We start from the raw sequence: 19,359 nt of genomic DNA, 5'->3' as shown, positions 1-19,359 counted from the left end.
ATCATAATTAAGAGTCACTAGCTAAGCAAACACCAGTGTTTCTAGAGAGTTGATTAGTAATTAATGGTCAGGTATAATAGAGAATGAAGGGAAAAAAAACTCTGTATACAAATCAACAATAAACTAAATTGAACAAAAATTAACTAAAATGTTGTATCTTGAACTAAAGTAATGAGCTACCAAATATATTATTTATAAAATTTGCAAAATCCACACATAACATAAACTCAACTTACACAAAACTTAACTATAGACACAAAACACATACAAGCTTACTTGACATAATGCTGCTTATTCAAAATGTTTTTTTGTGTGTGTGTGTGTATATATCATGTATAACCGTGTCTTCAACTAATTACCTTCCACATTCAATGTTCTATAAGCGTCTCAACTATAGAAAATGTTTAATTCTTTTCCATCAGCATGAGTCATGATCTCCTCCAGCAAGCTCTCCCTCTCAACATTGTCTTGCTCATATTGTTCCCATGCCCATGGGTGATGCGTGAACTTTGTCAGTGTATGCAGCTCCTCGACCACTTCCTTCATCGTAGGCCTTTCTTCCCCCTTCAAGTACAAACACCGCTTGATTAGCTCACTAAGTTCTTGAATCAATTCCACATTAGCTTCCTCTTTCACTTGATTGTCGAAGATATCAAACACGTGATTCTCATCCATGAACAAAGCAAAAGTTGTCACCAAATTTCTTTGTTCTTCAGGTCCTTCGAAATAAATTGCCTTTTTACCGGTAAACAACTCCAGGAGAACCACACCAAAGCTGTAAACATCACTTTTATAGGTCAATTCATATGTTTGAAGGCACTCAGGATCAATGTAACCGTAAGTGAATTGCACCAGTGTAGCGAATTGTTGCTCATCCTTGGGTATTAGCTTCGAAGCCCCAAAGTCTGAAACTTTTGCATTGTAATCATTGTCTAGAAGTATATTGGAAGGTTTTATATCTCCATGAATAATACTAGGCGAAGCTTCCATGTGCAAATATTCCAAAGCCTTAGCAGATTGATACGCAATCATTAGTCGAATGTCTAAAGAAATTGAAGAGCAATTCTTATTTTCATGAATAAGATGAGATAGAGTTCCATTGGGGACAAACTCATAGACCAACATTGGCATCTCTGTCTCCAAACAACAACCCAAGAGCTTTACTATGTTATCATGGTTGATACGGGATAAAATGAGTGTTTCATTTCCAAAACCTCTCTTCAGGCTCTCATCGATGAGCTTTGGTTTTTTTATAGCCACAGTGCATTGGTCCTCTAAAATTCCTTTATACACAATTCCATTACCTCCTTTGCCGAGTATTTGTCTGTCATCAAAATTATTCGTCGCTTTCTCGAGTTCTTTGATTGCAAATATCCGAAATGCATGGTTCTGTTCTTCCTTCATCTTTTTCTTCAAGTCAAGACCTCCGTGTTCTTCAAAATATCTTCGCTTAATCTCTTCGAGTTTTTTTCTTTGATGAACCAAATAAAAACACAAACCACATAACAGCAAGAAAATTAAACTGCCAGAAACACCTGTACATATTGTATGAATGAGGAGTTTTTAAATCAGTAGGCTATGCGAAATCAAAAACCATGAAAGAAAATATCAACTTTCATATACATTTTTTTTCCATACTATTTTAGTGTACTAAGAAGTAGAATGATTGAAAAATAAGTTTAAACACAAGACTAAGCTAACACATTGACATCTCCAGCTTAGAACATCCATATCAGTTACCCTATCCAAAGATTTTATCCTAAAATTTAGATAGAGTAGTTAAAATTTTTTTTTTGCATCAGCTACCCTATCTATTATCTAAATTTAGTAGTTATGAATAATAATTCTCTAAATTTATAGAATAAATTTCATTCTCTAAACATTATAGAGGAGAGAGAAAAAATAAGGAAGTATATATATAGTGAAAAAAGAATATCCAAATTTAATAAAATAATTTTTTTATTCTAAATTATATATTTTAGATAAAGAAATTGATGTGGATACTCTTAATACATATACCATATTGACTAAGCTAAATTGGTTCAATAAGTGAGGTCAATTTAATTAATCCAATTCTACTAGATGATTAACTTGATTGAACAAGTCAATTTTTACCTCTTTTGAAAGGGTTGATCTTGCTAGATTAATCAAAAGTATAAATTGGATCATTGACTTTCATTGATTGAATCAGTCAAGTCAACTCAAGATAGGCAAAATGACTCAGAAAATGAGATTAACCTAGTTTGGCAAGTTGAGCCAATTAAGTCAATTTGATTTGTTAAGCTATTCTGACTAAGTCGTTTAATAGTTAATTTGGTCTGGCGATAAGTGAGTTATATGCAAAGGCTCTTAGAACAGATTAAACTTTATGTATCAAATATATTGTCAGAGACCAAAATTAAAAGCAACAATCGACTAATTTACCTGTGACAACCTTTGGCGCTATGGACTGTCGTGGTATAGGAATGCACCCAGAGCTGGAAGCGTTGCCAGTTGTACCTTGCGGACAAGAACAATTATAGCCGCCGACCGTGTTGTGACAATCACCTTTGCATAGATGTAATTGTTGACACTCATCGATGTCTGCAAATATTTAAATAGTTAATCCCTCACCCAAGATTTAAAATTTAAGATTTGTTTAATTTCTGTAACTTAAATATTTTAATCTAAATCTTAAATTGTGTATATGGAGGCCTTTTATACTGCGTGCCCCCGATACGCATCGACATGGATGTTTGAGGGGACGCACCGACGTGGCAGGAGAGAGTCAATCCCACCATGTTTGAGGGCTCGAGTCAAGCATGGCCATTGTTGTGCCTAAAGATATTTGAACTTAGGAACATGACCTTAGCGCCATGGTTAACATCTTTTAAAGTCACGATTTTTTCAAAAATGTTTAGATATGGGATTTTTATCCCCAAGTTAACATGCTCAGAAAAGCAGAGGAGGCATGCGTTGAGGAGTCATAGTACGGTAAAGTACCTTGGCATCCGTCGACGAGGTATGGGTTGCCTTCGAATCCATTAGAACAATTGCAAAGGTATCCAGGAGCAGCGGAGGAGTCGACGCACTCGCTGTGCTGGCTGACACAGGCGTAAGCGCTGGAGTCTCGCCGGGCTTCCTCGCACGTCTCATTTCCGATGCCCCAACTCACCACCACCGGCACGCTTCCATTATAAATCTCATCCAAGAAGTTGGTGGTCGTGATGTAAGAGCTCTTGAAGCTGAACTGGTCCTCCTGCACCAGCACCGCGTAGCTGCAAGGGCTGAAGTTCCTCGTGCTGGAGCCGTTGCGTTCGGAATCAAACCAGACGGCGATGTAGTCGAGGTCCCGGGGAACGGAGGTTTGGCAACAGCCGAGGCCGGCGCACGAACCGGATCCGCCGGCGGAGAGGCTGTCGTTCTGGCAGAAGGTCATGCAGCCGCTCTGGTACGGTTTGCCGCCCTGGGTGCCGTTGATGTAGGCGAGGGTGTCGCAGCCGATGACGGTGAACTTGTTCTCGGCGTCGGAGAATCTGTACGGCGATCCAGTCATGTCCCAAAACCAGATCAAGCTGCTCCGATCGTCATAGCAATTCAACGATATCGGGTTGTACACCCGCCCTTTGCCCTGCGCCAACATGATCTCGATGATCTCCACGTCACTGATAAAAGGCCGGTCGACGCCGTCGGCGTTCTTCAGGCAGTCGACTGTGTAGTCGCTGCCGAAGGAGCAGTTGCGGCCGATGCCGAACGGGTAGGGGATCTCCACGTCCCCGCAGCTCGTCGAGCACTCAGAAGCCGGTAATTGCGGCCGCTCTCCATATGCGACCGACGCACCGGCGACCACCAGCAGCAGCAGAACTACCAAAGGCACAACCTCCATGTTCTCTTGTTCGTTCCTTGTGATCTCAAATTTGCTCATCTTCATTTATCAAAAACTCATAACAACTACAACTTGCAATTACAAGTATTTAAAGTCAATGGATGGATGATGGAGAAGCAATCTTCTTCGAAGTCAACGGAGGAAGAAGAAGACAACACTTCGCGCATTTGGAGTGCTTCAATTTGAAACCAACAAAAACTGTATTTTTGTATAGAATTAAAAACATCTCCAGAAAATAGAGTGAAGCTGAAGCTTTCAACTACAGTTAGGCTAGACAGAATCAAAATGATGAATTCTACATGGAAGCAAAACTTAATCTTATATATCCATCGATCAAACACGAAGAAAGGTTTTTTTGGGAAGAACCCTAGCTATGTTTTCTTCCATATGGAACCACATCTGGAAGATTGACAACTTTGAATCGGTCAAGTGCTGGCTGAACATGTAGCAGTGTAGTGTTTCTGCTATTACTTGAAGAAAACAATGAGCTAGAAAAACAACTAGGTGAAGGTCAACAGCTGCATATTCATCTCGTGGACTTTAGAGCCCCTCATTCCTACCACCCTCTTCTCCTCTCTCGTCGTCATCGTGTGTCCCGTAGCTTCTCATCGCATGTTCGACACCGGCTTCCACCTCCTTACATCTGCGTCCATAGCTTTAGTTTGCTGCTCTAGCATTTATTCTTCCAACTTCCAAGTAAACGGGGCATTAGTGTCAGTAGGGAGGAGGAGATAAAAATGTAATTATTTGAAGTATAGATAGCTAAATGAGAAGTTAGAAACCCTGGTTCATGTTTTCTATGTGAAAGAATGAAAGAGAAAAGTTGGACTAATGAGTTAACTTAATTTAAACATATTATCAAATATAAAAAGAGAAAGATTGTTGGTGCAATTACTTTCAGAGCAAGGCTGACCAAGCTCAAGTTGACTCGAGTTTAGGTTTTGATGTTTAATAAAATGTTAGTAAGAAGTTACGTAGATCAAGGTAACCAGAAACTTGACTAGAAGTGAAAAATCGAAGTTGATCACGGAGGATCAAACACTTGACATGAGATGAAAAGTCCAAGTGGATCATGAAAGACCAAACACTTGATGATGACGAAAGTTTCAACAGGTCATAATGGAATGGATGTTGAGCAAAAGAAGTCCTGGTAAGTTGAAATCAACCAGATAATAAGCAAGAAAAAGTCCTTGTAGATCGTAAGTGATTCTGTCCAAAAGCATAGAAGATGGCAAACTGGGGACATGACTGTAGGGTTGACTAAATGGCAATCCTATGACACAAAAGGCATTAGTGCAGAGCCGGGAAGGGTTCTCGTCGTTGGCCCTCTGACGCTCAAGTCAATTCCCAGCACAGTGGAAAATAATAAGAATGCTGCAGCAAAGAACGTATCAAATAGCAAAGTTGTGCAAACCTCCGTCTGTAGATGGGAACCTCCTTTTATAGCGTCACTTTAGTATCTGGGCACGCATCCCAAAGCGTATGCATGTTTTTCAAAGCTTTTTAGGAAAAGACAAGTCAAAAAGTGTCTCTAACACCTTTCCTTAAGCGAGCGCGCAAATATTTGATGTGGCAATAGCGAGAAGCTTCTAACATATGATTTGTCTATCGGGCATGCTATGTTGGTAGAGGCACCAACTTCCAAAAGAGTATGATGAGATATGTAGTTGGGTCCCACGTAGGCCGACCGGACATCGGTCGAAGGTTGCTCGGCTAGGACATCCCCGCTCGAATATATTGAACATAGCTATCTTCCTTTATTCGGCCTTTCGGTTGTCGGAGGGCTACCTTTCATCCAATTGGCCATGGCATCCGGCCGGGACACAGGTCCTGGGAATTTATGCTTTGTCTCTTACCACCATCACAGGCTCCCCGCGGCTGGCCATCCGAACAGTCATGTCCGTTCGACCATGTGGCCTGTTCGGCCCCCCACGCCTGGTCATGTGACTTGTGCTTCAACTATACTTTGTCCTCCATGTCATCCATTTTTCCTGACTTGACCTATCTATTGTGGGACCCCTTTTCATCACCGTATCACAAGCCTCTCTTTCAAGTTTAATCGAAGGAGACTGCAAGTCCAACTGACTAGATGGTTAGTATGTTCCACCACTCTTTGTCGCAATCGGATGTTTCAGGGTTTAAAGTCATTGCTTGGCTGTTCCATTCACCGCTCCTACCATTTGTCGAGAAGCTGCCTTTTTCCCAACCGAAGGTACTAGAGTTTAGAGTTGTCGCTTGGCTATGACAGGCACTTTAGCTATCTTTGCACTTCTTTCTGATCACTCTTACAATCAGCTATTTATACACCTAGGATGATACCGCTCGGATCTATCATGGACAATACTTAGTTGTTTTTTAACTTCCTTCTGGTTCCTTCTGAGTGACCACCTCTACTTAGTGGCTTTGACTTGCCTCTGACATCACCCTAATTTCTCGAAAACCATTCAAATGCCCAACCATTAATGCAAAACACGCTTGGTCATGCTTTTTAATCATGCGTTCTCCTTCTTCATTAATGCCACCTATAATTGAATGCCACATGTATTATAGATCGAACAAAAATAAAATTCTAAAAATAATACAGCTCCTACTGTATTTGATACATACAATCATGCACACAAAATAATATCCTTGACATGTCCAAGGGTCCAATCACACACAATATTTAAATGTCATAATAGTTGCAGCCTGCAATCACAGAGTTAGCACATCCTACTATTATCTTGCCTAAATTATGTATGACATGTGCATAATTAATTTGAAAACCAAAACACACAGAGGTAAACCCTAGCTCTGATACCAATTGTTGGTTAGTCATAGGAAAATGTACCGGTTCCACTGTACAAAAATTTTTTTGTACAAGTGTCAAACCTTTCCTTAAATAACCTATTGTGTTCTTTAGAAGTTAAATTAGGAATCGCAGACGGAACTTAACATCATTGATTCCAAATTTAACTTATCTGCTCTTAATAGTTTAGATTTGAATCGCAAGCGGAACTTAACACTATTGATTCAAATCCACCTATGTTATTAATTCCATTAAATATTAATTTCTAAAATTGGCTTCCAGGACTGCATGGTGAGGCACATGACCTTCTTGGATATGGGAGCAACCACCACCGCCTAGACAAAGTCTTTTAAGGAAAGCTAATATTTAATTTCCTTAAATAACTCTAGGTTAACCAAAAAGAACAATCGAATCACAAATTCGAAAAAAAAGAAAACACAAACTCGAAAAACTAATTCGAAAAACTAGATCTAATGTCTCTTGTGTTTGGAATTCATACAAAGAAAAACAACTAGCATGATGCGGAAAACAATTGCTAATTATACCTTCTCTTTGTAAACTAACAACCTCGAGATCTTCTGTCGTATTCCTCGCCTCGCTTTGGACGTCGTGTGGGCGACGATCCTCCGAGATGAACACCACCCAAAAGCTTTCTTCCTCTTCCTCTAAAATCCGACCACCACCACCACCAAGGAGAAGAGAGCAAAAGGAAAAAGAAGAGAAGAAAGAGGGAGGGCCGGCCACACCAAAATCTCCAAACAAGAGAATAAGAAATTGTGTCTCATGAAGCCTCCTCACCCCTTCTTTTATAATACTTGCCCAAGGCAAATAAGGGAAGAATTTTTACAAAAATTAAAATCTTCCTCTAGCTTTTCCTTTTCCGTTTTAATTTTTCTTTTTTTTCCTCTTGATTGAATCAATCACCAAAAATAAATTTGATGATTTTATTTTTTTTTAATATGGCCGCCACCTTGCTTGGGCACCAAGCAAGGGTGGCCGGCCCCCATAAGAGGAAAGGAATATTAATATTTTTTATAAAATTTTACAAGAAGAAAACTCTTATAAAATTTTAGAAGCTCTCTTTCCTAAAGTAGAAGTTAAAAAAGGAAAGTTCTAAAAATTAAAACCATGTTTTAAAATTTAAAACTTCTCTTATAAAATTTCTTTTTTTAACATGGTGATAGAAAATTTAAATTTTAAAACTTATCTTCCTTTTTTCCTAAACCATGAGCATGGTTAAAAAGGGAAAGTTTCAAAACTTTTAAAACTCTCTATTAAAACATGTGGCCTAATTCAAATAAGGAAAGTTTTAAAAATTAAAATCTCTCTTTTAAAACTTATAGTTTTCTACAAAGAGAATATTTTAAAAATTCAAAAACAACCCTCCTTGTTTGAATTATTGTGGTCGACCACTACTAGCTTGATCACCAAGCAATAGGACCGGCCCCTTGGAAGAGGATGTGGTCGGCCCTTGCTTGGTCACCAAGTATTGGACCGGCCCCCTTCTTGGACACCAAGAAGAGCCTTACATTTGGATGGACTTGAGGTTATAATGAGGCTACGACAGGGACCTAGAGAAGAAATTGGTTTTGGCCTTTCGATGAGCTTGAGTATCCCGTGTTCGCCCCGAACACACAACTCAAGTTCATCGATAATAACTCATTCCACTAGAGAGTTATTATCACACTACTGCACCAATCCCAAATTACATTATGGTCTCCTACTTATCATGAGTGTGTTAATCTCCCTGTGTTTAAGATAACGAATGTCCACTAATTAAGTAAGTTACTGACAACTCACTTAATTAATATCTATCTCCAAGAGTAGTACCACTCAACTTCATTGTCATGTCGGACTAAGTCCACCTGCAGGGTTTAACATGACAATCCTTATACGCTCCTCTTGGGGACATTCTCAACCTAGATAACTAGGACACAGATTCCTTCTATAATCAACAACACACACTATAAGTAATATCATTTCTCAACTTATCGAGCATATTGATTTATCGAGCTAAATCTCACCCTTTGATAAGTCAAAGAAATAAATATTAAATATATGTGCTTATTATTATATTAGGATTAAGAGCACACACTTCCATAATAACTAAGGTCTAGTTCTTTTACTAAGTCAGTACAAAAAGAACTTACCTAAATGATCCTACTCAATACACTTAGAGTGTACCAGTGTAATTTATTAATCAAGATAAACTAATACTTAATTACACTACAACTATTCCGATGGTTCGTTCCTTTCCATCTTAGTCGTGAGCAACTATTTATAATTTATAAAGAATCGACAACATGATCTTCTGAGTGTGACATGACGCTCCATGTTATCTATTATATATAAATTAATTGAACAATTACATTTAACAAATAAATATAAATATTAACCTATGTGATTCTTTTATTTCAAAAATAAATGTTTACAAAAGTTAGGCTTTTAGTATACTTCAACACAATCTTCAGACCGGCCAACATGTTAGCGGCGTGGAGGTAATCTGGTTGGGTCTTGTACCTCTTCAGTTCGGGTGGAGGTGGCAGAGCGGTCTGCCATCGAGTGCGGAAGCAAGGCCGCTCAGGGAATCTGATGTAGAAGAAGTACTCCTTCCAGTACTTGTTGGAGGAGGGCATCCTATCAAAAAACACTAAGCCGATTCAAGATTAGAAGAGGTATGTGCCCAGCTCAGATTGTTTGGGGTAGTAAAAGTAGTGGAAGACCTGAGGGGTCAGTGGGATGTTGTGCACTTTGAACAACACCATTACGCCGCACAGCAGGCGGAAAGAATTAAGGACGAGCTGGACGAGCGGGATGCGGAAAAAATTACAGACTTCAGTTATGAAGGGATGGATTGGGAACCGGAGACCGGCCACAAACTGGTCTCGAAAGAAACAAACGGTGACAGTCGGCGGGTTGTGTGATCGATCGAACTGTTCGGCTAAGACAAACTCGTGGTCGGACGGGATGTCGAAGGAGTTTACAAGATGTGTCGCGTCGTCGGCATCAAACCTGGTCTCCATGGTGGTGTACCAAGGACCAGGGGCCGAGTCAATTGGCTGAGAGGAACTGGCCATAGCCAAGAAACACAGGCGGAGGAATTGGCTAAGAGAGTCGACGGAAGGATAAGGCAGGACCAACAGAGAGTTCGCTAAACAGGATGATGGAATATTGAAGGGCAATGACAGCTGAAAGAAAAGAGACGGAAGTTAGAGCTTACAGGAAAGTGAAGTGCCGAAGGAGAAAGCAAGGAGTCGCCAGAGCACTGGAGGCAAGCGAGGTCGCCGGAGCAAACAAAGGAGAAGCAAAAATAAAACGCGGAGGTAGCGGCAACGCCAAGGCTTTATAAAGATGAACACGACCGAGCTAAGCCATACGATCTAGGGCACAGGAATCGGAGTACACATCTAACCGTCAAAATTCGAACCATCAAATGTCACATCAGTAGTTGTCACCTCAGACATGCGGCGACTACGCCGGTGACACGTGGCATCCCGCCCCCCCCCCCCCCCCCAGGGTGGCATTTAATGAGCACGTGCCCAACCTTAATGGAGGGGATTTGCATGCATCACGAGGAAATTTGGACGGCGTCAGCAATAGTTATCGGCTCGCGCCCCTCAACAACGGTAAGGAGGGCCCGCTCGAGGGAGAGGAGGTCATTCGGCATTAACCGAACGGGATGTAGCTCGCCCATTAGCCGATCGGCCGACCTCGCACCAAACTGTTGGTCCAGTCAGTCGAACTTACAGCCTCCTTCGACTAGACTTGAAGGGGAGGCATGTGATCTAAGGGTAAAGTGAGACCCGGATGGTAAAGGAGCCAATGACATGTGGGGGTCAGAGTCAACACGGTCAACAGCCCGGGATCGGCCGGCCAACTGGTGTACTGCCCGGGCGGCGACGCGATAGCCCAGCTCAACGCTGGGTTTTCGACGCTCAGGGGCCGAGCGGAGTCCCCGCTCGGCCGAACGGTGGACACTGCATGTGGCGAGGCGGGAGCAGGATGAAGCACTAGGAGACAAACAGGACTCCCACTCGACTCGGTCACTGCCTCAGCAATGTGGGGGCGCGGCCGAGCGGACCCCCCACTCAGTCTTGTAAACGATCAGATGAGCAAGAGGGAATATCTTCCTCGGGGCAGGTGTCACCGACAGGCAGCATAGTTGGCAGCATGGTCAAGCAGAGAATCGTACGGTGGAAGCCTCCATTGTCACGTCAAGGATATGCCCGGTCTGTTAAGATATGGCGTTAGACACGTTTTTCTGACACACTCATTATAAGTATACTTTGAGAAGCGTGCACGTCTTGGTAAGCATGCACGCACCTTCAAGGAGTCCTATATAAGGACCCCGAGACTTCAACAGAGGTATGCGCTAGTCACCACTGTAGTTACAGTTCTCGTTACTCTGCTTCGATTTCTCGCCGCCGGGAACTGACTTGAGCGTCGGAGGGCCGTCGCCGGGAACCCCTTCCTGGCTCGGTTTTGTGCTTGCAGGTTCTCGACGGAGGTCTACGCCATCCAGGAGCTTACGTGAAGCCAGAAGGGAGCGCCACGTCCCCAGCGACCATCGTCTCAGCACTCAGATAGGATCAATTCCCATTGCTATTAACCCCTCAATCAAAACCTATTATCATTCCTATTGCTAAATATATACCAAGCGCCCCTAAGAGTTACTAGCTAAGCAAACACTAGTGTTTTTAGAGAGTTGATTAGTAATTATTGGTCAGGTAAAATAGAGAATGAAGGAAAAAAACTCTCTATACAAATCAACAATATAAATTGAACAAAAATTAACTAAAATTGTCTCTTGACATGCAAACTAAAGTAATGAGCTAGAAAATATATTATTTATAAAATTTGCAAAATCCACACATAACATAAACTCAACTTACACAAAACTTAACTGTAGACACAAAACACATACAAGCTTACTTGACATTATAATGCTGTTTATTCAATATGTTTTGTTTTTTTGTGTATATATCATGTATAACCGTGTCTTCAACTAATTACCTTCCACATTCAATGTGCTATAAGCGTCTCAACTAAAGAAAATGTTTAATTCTTTTCCATCAGCATGAGTTGTGATCTCCTCTAGCAAGCTCTCCCTCTCAACATTGTCTTGCTCATATTGTTCCCATGACGACCATGGGTGATGCGTGAACTTTCTCAGTGTATGCAGCTCCTCGACCACTTCCTTCATCGTAGGCCTTTCTTCCCCCTTCAAGTACAAACACCGCTTGATCAGCTCACTAAGTTCTTGAATCAATTCGACATTAGCTTCCTCTTTCACTTGATTGTCGAAGATATCAAACACGTGATTCTCATCCATGAACAAAGCAAAAATCGTCACCAAATTTCTTTGTTCTTCAGGTCCTTCGAAACAAATTGCCTTTTTACCGGTAAACAACTCCAGGAGAACCACACCAAAGCTGTAAACATCACTTTTATAGGTCAATTCATATGTTTGAAGGCACTCAGGATCAATGTAACCGTAAGTGAATTGCACCAGTGTAGCGAATTGTTGCTCATCCTTGGGTATTAGCTTCGAAGCCCCAAAGTCTGAAACTTTTGCATTGTAATCATTGTCTAAAAGTATATTGGAAGGTTTTATATCTCCATGAATAATACTAGGCGAAGCTTCCATGTGCAAATATTCCAAAGCCTTAGCAGATTGATACGCAATCCTTAGTCGAATGTCTAAAGAAATTGAAGAGCAATTCTTATTTTCATGAATAAGATGAGATAGAGTTCCATTGGGGACAAACTCATAGACCAACATTGGCATCTCTGTCTCCAAACAACAACCCAAGAGCTTTACTATGTTGTCATGGTTGATACGGGATAAAATGAGTGTTTCATTTCCAAAACCTCTCTTTAAGCTCTCATCGATGAGCTTTGGTTTTTTTATAGCCACAGTGCATTTGTCCTCTAAAATTCCTTTATATACAATTCCATTACCTCCTTTGCCGAGTATTTGTCTGTCATCAAAATTATTCGTGGCTTTCTCGAGTTCTTTGATTGCAAATATCCGAAATGCAAGGTTCTGTTCTTCCTTCATCTTTTTCTTCAAGTCAAGACCTCCGTGTTCTTCAAAATATCTTCGCTTAATCTCTTCGAGTTTTTTTCTTTGACAAACCAAATAAAAACACAAACCACATAACAGCAAGAAAATTAAACTGCCAGAAACACCTGTACATGTTGTATGAATGAGGAGGTTTTAAATCAGTAGGATATGCGAAATCAAAACCCATGAAAGAAAATATCATTGTCAAAGATCAATTAAAATTAAAAGCAAGAACGATTAATTTACCTGTGACAACCTTTGTCACTATGGACTGCCGTGGTATTGGAATGCAGCCAGTGCTGGAAGCATTGCCCGTTGTACCTTGCGGACAATAACAGTTATAACCACCGAGCGTGTTGTGGCAATCGCCTTTGCATGGATACACATCTAGTCGATCACACTCATTGATGTCTGCAACCATATTTAACCACACACACATCTATAAGTTGAAAGGATTAATAGATTGGAGATAGAGAGATGTCAATATATTTTGATGACAAAAGATGAATACGTCCATCTCTAACGTCTCTTAATTTGTCTCAGGGCCAATATACAAGGAATAATGACAGAAAGACGGAGTGAAAAACTCTTCTCTGTCGGGTCTGTGAAGTAAAAGTACCTTGGCATCCGTTGAAGAGGTATGGGTTGCCTTGGAAGCCACTGGAACAATTGCAAAGATACCCAGGAGCATCGGGGGAGTCAACGCACTCGCTGTGCTGACTCACACAGGCGTAACGGCTGGAGTTGCGCCGGGCTTCCTCGCACGTCTCATTTCCGATCGCAAAAGTCACCACCACCGGCACGCTTCGCTTATAAATCTCATCCAAGAATTTGGTGGTCGTGATGTAAGAGCTCTGGAAGCTGAAGTGATTCTCCTGCACCAGCACCGCGTAGCTGCAGGGGCTGAAGTTCCTCGTGCTGGAGCCATCGTGTTCTGAATCGAACCGGACGTCGATGTAGTCGAGACCCCGGGGAACGGAGGTTTGGCAGCAGCCTATGCCGGCGCAGGAGCCGGATCCGTCGGCGAGGCTGTCGTTCTGGCAGAAGGTCATGCAGCCGCTCTGGTACGGTTTGCCGCCCTGGGTGCCGCTGATGTAGGCGAGCGTGTCGCAGCCGATGACGGTGAACTTGTTGTCGGCGTCGGAGAATCTGTACGGCAATCCACTCATGTCGAAAGACCACGTCCCCCTGCTCCGATCATCGTAGCAATTCCACGAGATCGTGTTGTACACCCGCCCTTTGCCCTGCGCCAACATGATCTCGATGATCTCCGTGTCACCGATAAAAGGCCGGTCCTGGCCGTCGGCGTTCTCCAGGCAGTTGACCGTGTAGTTGAGGCCGATGGAGCAGTTGCGGCCGATGCCGAACGGGTAGGGGATCTCCACATCCCCGCAGCTCGTCGGGCACTCAGAAGCCGGTAATTGCGGCCGCTCTCCGGATGCTGCCGGCACACCGGCGACCAGCAGCAACAGCAGAACGACCAAAGGCACGACCTCCATGTTCTCTTAGCTTGTTCATTCCTTGTGATCTAAAATTAGCTCATCTTCATTTACCAACTCATAACAACTACAACTTACATAAATGCTGCGAGAAGGAATTGGCAATTAAAAGTATTTGAAGTCAATGGATGGATGAAGGAGAAGCAGTCTTCAAAGTCAACGGAGGAACAAGAAGACGACACTTCGCGCATTTGGAATGCTTCTTCGAGTTGAAACCAACAAAAACTGTATTTTTTTTTTATCGAATTAAAAAAATCTCCAGCAGATTGAGTGAAGCTGAAGTTTTCGACTACAGCGCGCATGATGTAAGTTAGGGTATACAGAATCAAAATGATGAATTCTACATGGACGCAAAACTCGGTCTTATCCATCGACCTAACACAGAGAAAAGTTTTTTCGGGAAGAACACTGATACAGCGCATGTTCATAGGGTCAGTAAGATGATGGGCTTAGAAGTCAAGACCACAGGATGGTCAGAAGTCAAGCCTCCATGATTGATTAGAAGTCAAGCTTACGTGGAAGTCAGAAGTCAAGCTTACGTGGAGGTCAGAAGTCCAGCCTCCGTGGCTGGTCAGAAGTCAAGCTTATATGGCCAGGGTCCAAGTCTCAGCTGACGAGATGGTCAAAGGATAGGATTATAAGTCGGACAAGTGCCAGCCCTGATAGCGGTCAAGGACAGGGCCCACGAGCCAGGTACAACTGAGGATTGAGCTCACGAGTCAAGTAAAAGTAAAGGAAAGAAGGCCCTTGACGCAGAACAAACTGGTTGTACAGGCTGGAACGTACAGACCGTGGATAAAAGTGGACAGATGCAGGTCGGGATACAGATCGGGCGTACAGGTCGCGACGTACAAGCCATGGATAACAATAGGTGAGCGCAGGTCGGGAAACAGACCTGGCGTACAGGTCGGGACGTATAAGCCATGGATAACAGTAGGTGAACGCAGGTCGGGAAACAGACCTGGCGTACAGGTCGGGACGTACAAGCCATGGATAACAGTAAACAGAAGCAGGTTGGGATACAGACCTGGCGTACAGGTCGGGATATACAAGCCATAGATAACAGTAAATAGAAGCAGGTCGGGAAACAGACCTGGCGTACAGGTCGGGACATACAAACCATGGATAACAGTAGACAGAAGCGGGTCGGGACACAGACCTAGCGTACAGATCGGGACGTACCCGCTATGGATAACGATAGATACAGGTCGGGATACAGACCTGGCGTATAAGTCAGGACGTACAAGCCATGGATAACAGTAAACAGAAGCAGGTCGGGGCACAGCACTAACGTACAGGTCATAGATAACAGTAGACAGAAGCAGGTCGGGACACAGCTCTAGCATACAGGTCGGAACGTATAGGCCATGGATAACAGCTGACAAAGGCAGGTCGGGAAACAAGCCTAACGCACAGATCGGGACATACGAACCACGGATAACAGCATACAGAAGCAAGTCGGAGTACAGATCTCGAAATACAGACCCAGCGTCCAGACACTACAGGACAAACAAGCCAAGGAATCGTAACCGCTTGTCAGAGAATAATCAATGTGTCAGAGAATATGCTAACAATCGGGGCTCACTACGCCTTTGGTTTTGTCGCCGGCCTATTAGGAAGAGCCACGTGTCAATCACCGCCAGATAAAGGCTGACAGCCGACATTCCCTAACACTCGTCAGGTCCCAGAAACATCCGTTGTAGTATAAAAAGGGATGCTTTGTCCCTTATACAGGTACGCTAGCTCACTCGTCATTTCTCACCAATCTTTACTTTTCGTCCTTTCTCTGTATTTTATGGGAAAAAAGTACCTGACTTGAGCGTCGGAGGGCCTGACCCGGGGACTTTTTCCCTGGTTTCTAATCTCTAACGACTCGTGGGCTCGTCTGAGTGTGCGTAGAGTCGCGGTGTCATCGTCCTGACCACCTTCCTTCGTCAGCCGCTCATGCGAACCTTTCAGGATGGTGCCAGATAGATCCGATACCGCAGTGACTTTCCGTCAACTTTCAGCACATTAAAATCCGTCTTCATCCGACTAAATTTTCGGACGGGATCAATCACGATATTTTCTTACATAGGGAGCCGCATCTGGAAGATTAACAACTTTGAATCGGTCAAGTGCAGAACATGTAGCAGTATAGTGTTAATTTCTGCTATTACTTGTAGAGAGGAGGAGATAAAAATGTAATTATTTAAAATATAGGTAGCAAAATGAAAAAAAAAATATTAAGTATTTTATGTTCGGAGAAGTATTTAAACGAAGAACGGCGAGAAGTTTTGCAGCGGCGGCGGCGGAAGAACGGAAGTCTCGCCGGCGCGCGAGCAGACCGTTTTGTGCCCTTAAGATTTTAGGGTTTTGGTTCCTTTTGAGCCGGTTCGAAATCTCTGTAGTCGCTCCGCCAGTTCTCCCAAAACCTAGTTTAATGGCTCACATCTCGATATCGGCGATGACTCGTGGAAAGATCTAGGAAGAAAGGGTCGTGCGTTGCTTCTCAATCTCGAGCATCGAAAATGCCTTGTTCACGTAGCATAGCCGCAGGACTTCGAACCGTAAGTTATCCTCCCTCTAGTTTCCATTTGCTTCCCCTTCGTTCCCTAGGGTTTCCGAAGAACTTCATTCGTTGATTGATTTCAAGCTTGATTTTTGCAGTATTATTTCTGTTGTCTGAATTATATAAGAGCTATTTGTTGTTCAGGGCAGGATTTCTGAGGTACATTGAGTTGAGTTAGTTAGTTGCTTGAATGTTGGGAATCTTAGAGAATTCTTTGAAATATCTTGAGAAATGCACAACATTGAGATCATTTCTGCAAGTTCATGCTCAAATAGTCATCAAGGGCTTCGACCGTGATAATTATGCGGCCGTCAAGCTCATAAGCTTTTGCAGTAAAAAGTTGGGCGATCGAGATTATGCTCGCATGGTATTTGATAACCTCATTGATTCAGCGAATGTTTTTCTTTGGACCGCGATCATCACGTCTTACTCGAACTATCAATCTGAGGTGACCAGGGAGGCAATTCTGATCTACAGAATGATGCATCAAAGAGGAGCTCATCCGAACCCTTTTACGATATCTTCCGTGCTCAAAGCATGCTCATTTTTGAAGGCCGTGCCAGAGGGCAATCAAGTTCATGCTCATTCCACTAAATTGGGGCACAATTCCTCCATGTATGTGCAAGCAACATTAGCAGACATGTACACGAGAGTCGGTCGTATCCAAGAAGCTTCACGACTGTTATGGACTTCCTCGGAGGACAATGTTGTGTTATGTAACACGATGATCTCACATTATTGCAAGGAAGGTGACATGGAAGCTGCCCGTGAACTTTTCGATAAAATGTCTCACAAGGATTCAGTCTCATGGAATGTTATGATATCCGGATACGCAGGTATTGGAGACACTTCCACCGCTAGAAAACTGTTCGATCAGATGACCGAAAGAGAGATCAGTTCTTGGAATGCACTGATGGCTGGATATTGTCGAGATGGAGGATGGTACGAAGTTATGAGCCTCTTCAAGGAAATGAACTTGAGAAATATAAAACCCAACCATGTGAGCATGGCAATGTTGATGTCGGCTTGCGGGCATTTGGGAGCTTTAGAAATCGCGACACAGCTTCATGGGTTCTTAGCGAAAAGTTGCATCTGGATGAATTGTTACGTATTCAATTCATTGCTCGATATGTATGCTAAATCCGGCGATGTTCGTGAGGCTTACAGGGTGTTCTCTGAAATTCCCGACAAGGATGTGGTGTCGTACAACATAATTATCTTAGGTTTTGTCAGTCATGGGCATGAAAAAGATGCTATGAAATTTTTCACTGAGATGATAGAATCAGGCATCCAACCTGATACCATCACTTTTCTGGGCATCTTAACCGCATGCAGTCATGCTGGGTTCATCGATACCGGACGCGAGTATTTTGAATGCATGAGCAGAGATTACTTGATCGAACCATCAGCTGATCATTATGCTTGCATAGTCGATTTATACGGTCGGGCAGGACTTGTTAAAGAGGCATATGACTTTGTAAAGGCCATGCCTATTAAACCACATGCTGGTGTTTGGGGAGCCTTGCTCAACGCGTGCAGGATACACTGTGAAATTGATATCGGAATGGTTGCTGCTAGGGAACTGTTTTCCATCGAGCCTCTAAATCCCGGTAACTATGTCCTCCTATCGAACCTCTTTGCTAGAGCTAATTTGTGGGGCAATGTAGCCGAGATTAGGCATGCGATGAGGCGGAAAGTGCCCAAAACAGCAGGATGCAGTTGGATTGAGGTTAAGGGCGAGGTCAATGAATTCTTAATAGGGGATGAAAAACATCCTCACAGCAAGAGCATCAAGGAAGTATTGAGGCATCTGCTTATGCAGATTGAATAGGTAATAGTACTATCGATCTGACTCCCCCCATTCTGAGTGAGTCTCACTTGTTTTTTATGACAAATTATGAGCAGAAGGGAAAAGCAAAACTGATTTTGGTTGAGTTTGTTCCTGAGATCTCTGTGCTGATTGAATTTCAGTGACAATTCAGATCGAGTTATATGCTTGTATCTTTGTATTGAGTTCGTAGAACAGCAAACCCTGTATCCCAACTTTTTCGGAGATACAAAAATCTTCTCTGCTGTTTAGTTTTATGCAAACATAGACAAATCGCAACCTAGGAGGGAGGAGAAGAGAGGAGGTTCAGTGTGGCATATTCCATTCGTGTTACTCAGTACTCACAAAACGCTGTCAGCTGGCCATGTTATCGACCACAACGACTTGAGAGAAGCTACTTGTTGCAAGGTCGGCGATACAAGTGGCACAGAGAGATGGAAAACCAAGCAACTGTGGGTTATTCAGAGTTTCTTTATTTGTTTCTGGCTTGACTATGATAGAATTTCAAGAGGTGTTTCTCATAAACACTCGACACTAGGTCTTACAGATTTCTACGAAAGAAGTGGTATCGCTTGTTTGAAGAGCTACTCTTTCTAAGAACTTGACTGATATACTTCGAGTATTTCTCTATCATTTCAGTAAACAAATTCCCTTATTCTTCCTCTGATCGGCATTCTCATTCAAGATGAAATCTTGCATTATGTCCACGAGCATGAAAAAAAGATGAACAAGCAAAATCAAGAATCTAGCTTCCACAAAAG

The 19,359-nt window shown here is 42.7% G+C and overlaps 3 protein-coding genes across 5 annotated transcripts; 1 reads left to right on the top strand and 2 right to left on the bottom strand.

Moving 5' to 3' along the window:
- Positions 1 to 260: 260 nt before the first annotated feature.
- On the bottom strand, positions 261 to 3,910 carry LOC122010895 (wall-associated receptor kinase 5-like). The gene is made up of 3 exons (XM_042567363.1): positions 2,983 to 3,910; positions 2,425 to 2,583; positions 261 to 1,535 (listed from the first exon to the last, which is right to left on the bottom strand). The coding sequence occupies exons 1-3, from the start codon at positions 3,908 to 3,910 to the stop codon at positions 388 to 390; spliced, it is 2,235 nt and encodes a 744-aa protein (XP_042423297.1). The 3' UTR covers positions 261 to 387.
- A 7,580-nt stretch (positions 3,911 to 11,490) lies between these two features.
- LOC122009242 (wall-associated receptor kinase 5-like) lies at positions 11,491 to 14,291 on the bottom strand. Its single transcript, XM_042565325.1, has 3 exons — positions 13,340 to 14,291; positions 12,967 to 13,131; positions 11,491 to 12,845 (listed from the first exon to the last, which is right to left on the bottom strand). The coding sequence occupies exons 1-3, from the start codon at positions 14,217 to 14,219 to the stop codon at positions 11,695 to 11,697; spliced, it is 2,196 nt and encodes a 731-aa protein (XP_042421259.1). The 5' UTR covers positions 14,220 to 14,291; the 3' UTR covers positions 11,491 to 11,694.
- A 2,192-nt stretch (positions 14,292 to 16,483) lies between these two features.
- On the top strand, positions 16,484 to 18,855 carry LOC122009251 (pentatricopeptide repeat-containing protein At3g29230-like). Of its 3 annotated transcripts, none has more exons than XM_042565342.1 (2): positions 16,484 to 16,768; positions 16,920 to 18,855. In XM_042565342.1, the coding sequence occupies exon 2, from the start codon at positions 16,961 to 16,963 to the stop codon at positions 18,599 to 18,601; it is 1,641 nt and encodes a 546-aa protein (XP_042421276.1). In that variant the 5' UTR covers positions 16,484 to 16,768; positions 16,920 to 16,960; the 3' UTR covers positions 18,602 to 18,855. The 3 variants fall into 3 exon arrangements, with proteins under 3 accessions (XP_042421276.1, XP_042421274.1, XP_042421277.1); XM_042565340.1 differs by having other exon boundaries at positions 16,915 to 18,855; XM_042565343.1 differs by having other exon boundaries at positions 16,869 to 18,855.
- The last annotated feature ends 504 nt before the right edge of the window (positions 18,856 to 19,359 follow it).

The sequence above is a fragment of the Zingiber officinale genome, chromosome 8A (assembly GCF_018446385.1).
Source record: "Zingiber officinale cultivar Zhangliang chromosome 8A, Zo_v1.1, whole genome shotgun sequence".
NCBI lineage: Eukaryota > Viridiplantae > Streptophyta > Magnoliopsida > Zingiberales > Zingiberaceae > Zingiber > Zingiber officinale.
This window is presented reverse-complemented; position numbering and strand designations above follow the sequence as displayed.

What these genes read in the sequence shown, in the direction of transcription:
- LOC122009251 (XM_042565342.1), top strand. Translation starts at nt 16,961, where the DNA reads ATGTTGGGAATCTTAGAGAATTCTTTGAAATATCTTGAGAAATGCACA.
- LOC122009242 (XM_042565325.1), bottom strand. Translation starts at nt 14,219, where the DNA reads ATGGAGGTCGTGCCTTTGGTCGTTCTGCTGTTGCTGCTGGTCGCCGGT. An exon ending in CCTCTTCAACGGATGCCAAG is followed by an intron (nt 13,132 to 13,339) that starts GTACTTTTACTT and finishes ATATGGTTGCAG; the next exon opens with ACATCAATGAGTGTGATCGA. An exon ending in AGTGACAAAGGTTGTCACAG is followed by an intron (nt 12,846 to 12,966) that starts GTAAATTAATCG and finishes CAACATGTACAG; the next exon opens with GTGTTTCTGGCAGTTTAATT.
- LOC122010895 (XM_042567363.1), bottom strand. Translation starts at nt 3,910, where the DNA reads ATGAAGATGAGCAAATTTGAGATCACAAGGAACGAACAAGAGAACATG. An exon ending in CCTCGTCGACGGATGCCAAG is followed by an intron (nt 2,584 to 2,982) that starts GTACTTTACCGT and finishes AAATATTTGCAG; the next exon opens with ACATCGATGAGTGTCAACAA. An exon ending in AGCGCCAAAGGTTGTCACAG is followed by an intron (nt 1,536 to 2,424) that starts GTAAATTAGTCG and finishes CAATATGTACAG; the next exon opens with GTGTTTCTGGCAGTTTAATT.